The sequence below is a fragment of the Phaethon lepturus genome, unplaced genomic scaffold (assembly GCF_000687285.1).
Source record: "Phaethon lepturus isolate BGI_N335 unplaced genomic scaffold, ASM68728v1 scaffold10481, whole genome shotgun sequence".
In the NCBI taxonomy this organism is placed as follows: domain Eukaryota; kingdom Metazoa; phylum Chordata; class Aves; order Phaethontiformes; family Phaethontidae; genus Phaethon; species Phaethon lepturus.
Genome location: NW_010515574.1, coordinates 19,969 through 28,031, shown reverse-complemented (window position 1 = coordinate 28,031; position 8,063 = coordinate 19,969). Strand labels below are relative to the sequence as shown.

Below are 8,063 nucleotides of genomic sequence, written 5' to 3'. Positions count from 1 at the left end.
CTGCATCAGCCAATACTCTCAGGACTCTGGGATGCATCTCATCAGGTCCCATAGGCTTGTGCATGTTCAGGTTCCTCAGGGGGTCTCGAACCTGATCTTTTCTTACAGTGGGAGGGACTTTGCTCCTCCAGTCTCCATCTTGCAGGCCATTCCCTCGAGAAGTGTGGGAAGAGAGATTGCCAGGGAAGACTGAGGCAAAGAAGTCACAGTACCTCAGCCTTCTCATCTATTGTTACCAGTCTGCCACTCTTGGTCATCAAGGTGGGTACGTTTTCTTTGACCTTCCTTTTCTGCCTGACATACCTATAGAAGCCCTTCTTGTTATTCTTTGCATTCCTTGCCAAGCTCTGCTCCAGCCATGACCTCATCACTACACAACCGGGCAGCGTCCCTGTACTCATCCCAGGATACCTGTCCCTGCTTCCACTGCCTGTGCATTTCCTTCTTGCCCTTTAGTGTGACCATCAGGTCTCCACTCAGCCATGCTGGTCTCTTGCCTTCCTGTCCTGATTATCTTACACCTGGGGATTGAGAGCTCTTACACTCTATGGAAAGTGTCCTTAAAGATCTGCCAGCTTTGTTCTGCTCCCTTGTCCCTGAGGGCAGTTTCGCAGGGGGTCCTATTGACTAACTGCCTGCAGAGCTGGAAGTTTGCTTTCCTAAAATTCAGGGTCCTGACTTAACTCTTTGCCTGACCCATATCCCTCAGGACTGTGAACTCCACCAGAGCATGATCACTGCAGCCCACACTTCCTCCAATCTTGATGTCATTGATTAGCTCACATGTGTTGGTGACCAACAGGTCCAGTATGGCATCCCCTCTGGTACGGCTGCCTATTACATGAAATCTAAAACAAATCAAATGCATGAGCTTCCATAGATGTGGACTAAGCAGGTTAACAGGGAACCCATATCTTATTTCTATGATTCCATATTTTAAATCAAGCTAACAAGGGAAACCACCCTGCAAAGTTAAGAATGAAATTACAGCTTCCATATGTAAGAGAAGATAACATAGCTGGCACATACCAAATCCATGGGATGTGATGGAGCATGCCCAGAAATGCTAAGGTCATTGGGAAGCAACTCAATTACCCTTGAAAGGTCACGGTGACTGGGAGAGGTTCCTGATGACTGGAAGAAAACAAATGTCATCCCTACCTACAACAAGTGCAAGAAGGAACTGGGGAACTGCAGGCTGGTCAGCCTTATCTCCACCCCTGGGAAAGTGATGGAGCAAATAATTCTGGAAACCATTTCCAGATACTTGAAAAAACAGGTTGCCCAGAGAAGCTGTGGAATATCCACCAATGGAGATACTAAAAATCTGACCGGACACCGTCTTGGGCAACCTATTCCAGCTGACCTCGTTTGAGCAGGGAGGTTTGGACTAGACGACCTCCAGAAGTCCCTTCCAACCTCAACTATTCTGTGATTCTGTGGACAGTGATCTATGTTTCACATTGCAAATACCGGATCTAAGTGTGCTGAATTTTAAGATCTGAAGATCCAAATCTCCTATAGGTCTTTAGATAAGACCAGAAAGAGAGAACAAGGACTTACTACTCTGTCTCTGTCGTTCTGCAAGGAGGACAGTGCCTTCTTAAGACTCTGCACTTCTGAAGGAGTGCTGGAAGTGCTCCCTTCTGCTTGTTGTTTCATGTCTTCAATCTTACGTGTTTTGCCCAATTCATTCACCAGACGGTCTCGCTCATTCTGCAGGCTTGCCATAGCCTTGGAGAAAGATTTTACTTCATTGGAAGAGCCTTCCAGTTCTGAAGACAAACGGAGAAGCTCATCATCTTTGGCTCTGAGCTTCTGATTAAGTTTCTCAATCTGGGCTAAGAGATCTCTTTCACCAGTGCCTTTCTGCAGTTCTGTCAGCTCAGACCTCACTGTATCTCGGTCCCTGGCAATGGAATGTTGCTCCTCTTGTAGCTGAATCATCTGTTTCTGAAGATTCTGCACTAGACTCTTTTGTTCCTCTAAGTCTGTAGAGTATTTCTGTTTCAAAACATGAAGCTCTTCATTGGCCTGGTCCCAGCTATCCTGAAGTGAGCTCATGGACTTCCCAAAAGACTGAATTTGAGCTCTGAGATCTTTGTTTTCATCTGTGACTGCAAGAAATTTCTGTTCCATTTCCATCAAGTCCCGTGCCAACTCTGCTACTCTCTCTTCTGCTGTTTCTGTTTCATTCCTCATTATCCCTGCATCATGATGTAGGTGCTTCAATTCCTTTTGAAGCCTGTCCTCTGCCTCTCCCACTCTCTTGGCTGCATCCCTTTGAACACATACTAGTTCCCCCTCAAGTTCTGTTATCCTTTTCTGTGAGAAGGAAAGCTTATGACTCAGTTCTTGTACTTCTTCCTCTCGGGCCTTCAGTTGTGCTTGACACTCCACCATAGGACCTCCCTCACATAATGCTGTCATCTCACTCTGCACCTGAGACAGAGAGGACATAAGGGTTTCAATCTCTTGAGACATACTGACTTTTTCCTCTCTCAAGGCTTCCATGTACTTCCTGAGATCACCCTGAGTATGCTCAGACTCCTTCAGCTGTGTTTCTATGATTGCTTTCTCCTTTTCCAGAGTTTGGATCTGCTGAAGTTGTGTTTTGAGAAGTTGTTTCTGTTGGGAGTCCTTTATTGAAATCACTTGGTTCAGGTCTTCTCTATACCGCACCAACTCTGCATTCAGCTTAGCATTCTCAGAGTTGAGGTCATCCATCCGGCTATGAAAACTTCTGATTTCTTCCTTGAGCTTATTGTTTTCAGCAGCAGCCTCTTGAATTAGCTGGTCTTTTTCCAAGATTATAACAATATGACGTTCTTCAAGTTGCTTGTAGTCTCTCAGTACGCGGTCTCTGTCATCTTGCAAAGATGACATGGACTTGGTGAAGGACTCCAGTTGTGCCTTCTGTTGCTTACTTTCGTCTCTGCTTAACTTCATCTTTTCAGTGAGAAAATCAAGTTTGTCAAGAAATTTGTTCTTCTCATTTTCCAAGGCTTTTTTATCTTCTTCCTCCCTACTTAGCCTATGCTCCAACTCTTTCATCTCTTCAGAATGTTGCTGCTGTAATTCAGATAGTGCAGCCATAACTGCTTCTTCCTTGGCAGACAGCAAACTCATGATCTTTTGATCCTTGGCACTAGTTTCTTCATGCAGTTTATTTGTTAGGTCCTTGGAAGCTTGCAGATCAGCCTCAAGCTGTTCACAGCTGAATTTAAAATTCTGAATACTGGTCTCTTGTTGCTTGACCATACTCCCCAGCTCTTCTCTGACCAATTCACATTTGGTGAAGGAATTCTGTAAGTCAGCAAGCTGGTCTCTCAGGCTGATGATTTCTGACTCCAGCTTCTGCTGTTCATTCTGCGACTTGCTGTACAGTTTCTGAGATGCTTCAAGCCGAGTCAATAGCTCTTTTTTTTCCTCCTGCAACATTTCACATGTCTTTTCATGATGCTGAATCTCCTTCCTGGATTCAAACTCCCAGTCTTTCTTGTTGCGTTCCAGTCTGAAAACAGAAGAGAGAAAGTCAGTCACAAATCAATGAAGTATCTCAGTATCCAAAACCACAGTAACAGTTTTCATTGATTATACTAATTTAGAAAAGCCACAAAATTAGTTTTACTTCAAGAAAGCAAGCTAGAAATATCCAAATGATTAGTTTTCCCTCAATTTAAAATTCAAGGCATCTTTTAAAGTTCTGACTGCACTACTGTCTGAAGCGGGGGGTGCTTTTAAAAAGTTGTCCAGTGAGATAGATCTTTATGTCAATATTGAAAAAATGGAGGTGGTTAAACACTGAATGTTATCATCTCCTTTTCATTAAAATACTTCTCTCATCCATTGTAGCTAACAACAACAACAACAAAAAATCAATGAAATCGCTGTTCTCATATGCTTGATGTTCATTTCATGTTCCAGCATGCAAAGATACGGCATTTTGATCACAAACTTTATAGAACAATTTTACTCATGTAAGACAGCTTGGTTTTGAATTTTGGCAATTCCCAGATGTACATTTTGGTACGTTTCCATAGCTCCATCTTTCCCTTGAAATCTATTTTGGGATTCACATTTAGCATGTTTACATACTCAGAGTTCTTTCTTTCTGGTATACTGCAAAAGGAAAGGGGACTCCTACTTCACCTCTGGCTGCTGCCTTATCAAAAGGAAGTAAAAGAATACCAGCTGAGACATTATCACCGTCTTTACCTGGATATATGAGTTTGAAGTTCTTCCACGTGTACGGTCATCTGCTTCATCTGGTCCTTTAGCACAACACAAGTTTCCTCTTTTGAACGTATTTCTTCCTCCTTCTTTTGAATAGTTTCAGTGAATTTCTTCTCCCATGTTTTTGATTCATCTATCACTCTATCTCTGTCATCCTGAAGGGAAGACATGCTCCTGGTGAAGGCTGCAAGCTGGGCTAGCGTGTTGTTTAGGCTGCCTTCCAATTGCTTGGCTTCTTGATCCTTTGTCTTCAAGGAGTCTTGAAGATCACCAACAGTTGTTTCCATATAGTTTTTCTCCCTCTGCAAAGTTGCCAGCTTTTCTTCCATGTTTTTAATTTCCTTTGAGTGCTTGTCTTTTTCCTGTTCAAGTCTTCTCTCAAAGTCCTCATCTTTTTTCTTCATTTGAATTTTAATATTCTCTTTGTTTGCCTGCAACTCTTCTTTAACTTTGACACTTTCTGCTAGAACCCTTGCTGCCTCACTCTGGGTGTCATCCAATACTACTCTGCAGAGAGCAAGCTCTGCCTGGGCTTTTTTGGTGTCTTCAACTGCTTTAGCTAAAGTCTCTTTGGCTGCTTCTACCTCTTTCTGAGACTCACTCTGCACAAATTCCAGAGCTTTAACAGTTTTTTCTAAACTACTGTTCTTCTCCTGGCTTTTAATACAGTCCTTCTGCAGCTGCTTGATCTCCTGCTGTTTCTGTTTCAGCAGTTCCTGAAGCTCCTTTACATGTGTGCTGCTGTCTCCCCTCCAACTGAATTTTAGCTTTTCTACAAATTCCTTTTGCTTTTCTGAACTTGCTTTACTTTTCTCCTTTGCCATCTGACATTTCTCCTCCTCCAGGTCATGCATCATTCTCTGCAAACTCTGAAGTTCATGTTTCAGTTGCTCGTTTTTGATCTGGAAGTCTGTTGCATCTTGCTGATAGTTTCCAATACTCCCATTAAGTTCTGCCAGCTGATTCATGAGTTTTTCTTCCAAATCATCCTTCTCAACCTCTAGTGTGTCCTTCAGTTCTGTCATCCTGACGAGGTCGTCTTTGGTTTTTTGGACTGTTTGTTCCATCTTTGCTACTGTGTCCTGAAGAGCATTCAATTCATGGACTTTCTCTTCCATTTGGGTCTCTAAAGCCCTTTTCTCACCTGCTAAACTCTCAACACACATGCGGATGTCACCCAGCTGTTGCTCTGAAGTCTTCCTATTATCTTCTAGTTCTGTGATTCGCTCTGTGAGCTCAGCTATCTGCTGTATGTAGGCACCAAGACCTTCACAAGGGCTATTACCTTCAAATGCTTTTTGTTCCAGCTCTGCAGTAGGAGATCCTGGTCTAAAACTTACGTCCACTTGATTTTCAGTCCTCTCCATTGGTGGTGGTGTGGCAACTTCCCGATTTGTTTCTTCCCCTGTTGTACTCTGAGCAACATACTTGTCTACCAGTTCTCTGCTTTCCTTCAGCTTAGGTTCTGTTAAGTGCAGATGACACTTTAAGTCTGTGATCTCTTGATTAAGAGACTCCTTTTCAGCCACTACTGTCTCCAGGTGAGTAGAAAGAGACTGGTAATCTCTCCTAGAGCTCTCCAGATCTTCCTTCAGGCTAGTATTTGTAAAGATATCTCCAGTCCTGTGTAGCTCTCCATCTGTAAAACGTATCTCTGCTCTAAGCTTCTCATTCTCCTCTTCTAGTTCCAGGATCTTTTGTTGCTTTGATTTTGCAAATTTCCTCATTTTTTCCTTCATTCCATCAATTTCCTGTCCAGCTTCCTGTAGCTGCTTATCTGTTTCCTCTTTTTTTGCTTCAACACTTTTCAGCTTGATGAAAATTTCCTGCTTTTCCTGCCTAACAGTTTCCAAAACATGCTGAATCCGCTCAGCCTCATTACTCACATTCTCATATGACTGCAGGAGAGTTTCATACTCTTTCTGCAGCTCCCTGTATTTCTCATGCCACTCAGAACTCTCAGCAGCTTGAAAGCGTTTCAAGGATTCCATCTCCTTCTCCAGCTTCTCCTTCTCTAGAATGACTCTATCTAGAGTAAATGTCAGGTTTTTACAGCATCCTTCAAGATTCTGATTTTCTGTAAGTACTTTATCAACTTCTGCAATAAGTTTTTCTCGCTCTTCAGTGAGGCCTGCTAACTTTTCTGTTAAAGTATCTGTTTCTTTAACATGGCCACATATTTGGCTTTCCATATTTGTCAACCTGACACAGAGATTTTCAATAGTAGTTTTAGCATTAGCCAGCTCCTCTTTTAGAGATTTGCTCTCCTTTAGTGCCTCTTTTCTAGAGATAAGTGCAGCTTGCAACTTTCTCTGCATTTGATTCTTCTGTTTAGCTGCTTCTGCACCATCATCTTGCTTCCCTTGAATTTCAAGCAACTCTGTCTGCAGTCGCTTGCTTTCTTCCTCATGTACCTGAGCTTGAGTTTCCAACTGGCTACATAGTCTCTTGACTGAATCCTCTTTTTCCAGCAACTGTGCCTGCACATTATTGAGAGCTTTGCTTTTCTCCATTAACTGCAAGGTAAGAAATTCGATTTCTTCATCCTTTTGGTGCATCAGTGTTTTCAGATCTTCCAGACTGCCCTCTCTAGAAATTTTTGCTTGACTCTCCTCCAATTCTGTCTGAAGACTTGCTGCCTTAGCTTCCGCTTGGTCAGAGGTTCTCTTCAGCCCTTCTATCTCCAGAAACAACTGTGCTACGTGCTCTTGCAAATGAAAGACTAATTCCGATTTGCAAGCAAGTTCACTTTGCATATGGCTAACTTTATATTCCAATTCCTCTTTCTCCATCTGCAATTTTTCAAGTTTTTTCTTAAACTCTTCCCCAGAAACATCTGCAACTTGCACCCGCTTGTTTTTTCTTGTATTTTCTGCTTCCATGCATGAAGAATCCAACCCACCTTGATTCCCAAGACCACTCCTTGTTGATCCTTTCTCTTCTTGGAGTTGTCTGAGCTGAGCCTGGATGCTCTCTTTCTCTTTGCTTTGCTTATCAAATTGTTCTTGTAAGATGTTGTAATCATCTTTCTGCTGTTTCAGCTGCTCTCTGTGATGCCTGTCTTTTTCTTGAGCCTTTTTTATAGTGTCTTTGCGAGATACCAGGGCTTCCTGAAGTTTTTTTTGAAGTTGTTCTTTTTCTTGTTCAAGAGTTGAAATCTTCTCTTTCAGAGCAGACTTTTGGTTTTCTTCAAGATTTGTAGCTGCTGAGCTATCTTCTTCATTTTCTTCATAATCTTTTGGGCTTCTATTGGTTTCAGTTACTTTGTCAGCAATTGTCTGATTCTCCATGATTTCATCTTTATTCACCTTGTTTGTCTTACCTTGCAAGCTTCGTCTCATTTCCTCAATCACTGCCTGCAATTGTGCTTCAGTAGTTTCTTTATCCAGCAGGTCCTTCCGCATGCTCTGCAACTCACACTCCTTTTCAGAAAGCAGTTGAATTAGATACTCCTCACTGGGATGGCTTTCAAGATTCACTTCTCTGCTTATCATATGTTCTTCCCCTTCAGCTTCTTGAGCCCTTGAGGTTGCCGATTCATGTTCTCTTCTCAACTGTACTAATTCATTCTCCAATTTGCTAACCTTCTTCAGAAGCTCCTTCCTGTTAATGAGTGCTGCTTGCAGCTTCCGCTTTACTTGCTCATTTTCTTTTTTCAGAAGTTCAAGTTTATTTATTAATACCTCACTTTCTTTACATGCTGCCTCTCTCTCATATTGCTGCTCAGATGCCCCACATCTCAGATATGTGTCTTTTGCCTCTATGTTTTGGTCTTTTTCTTCCTGGGCTTTTAATAATAAACTTGCTTGCTCTTTAAGACTCTTCAG

At 42.3% G+C, this 8,063-nt stretch overlaps 1 protein-coding gene across 1 annotated transcript in view; it reads right to left on the bottom strand.

Annotated features, from left to right (window-relative positions):
• Positions 1-8,063, bottom strand: part of LOC104627521 (golgin subfamily B member 1-like) — a gene marked incomplete at its 5' end in the record, with an annotated part of 40,226 nt that overhangs the window by 14,732 nt on the left and 17,431 nt on the right. The window contains 2 exon segments of the mRNA XM_010295814.1: positions 1,564-3,514; positions 4,219-8,063. The exon segment at positions 4,219-8,063 is cut by the window's right edge and continues 30 nt beyond it. Coding sequence (XP_010294116.1) covers positions 1,564-3,514; positions 4,219-8,063 — 5,796 coding nt within the window.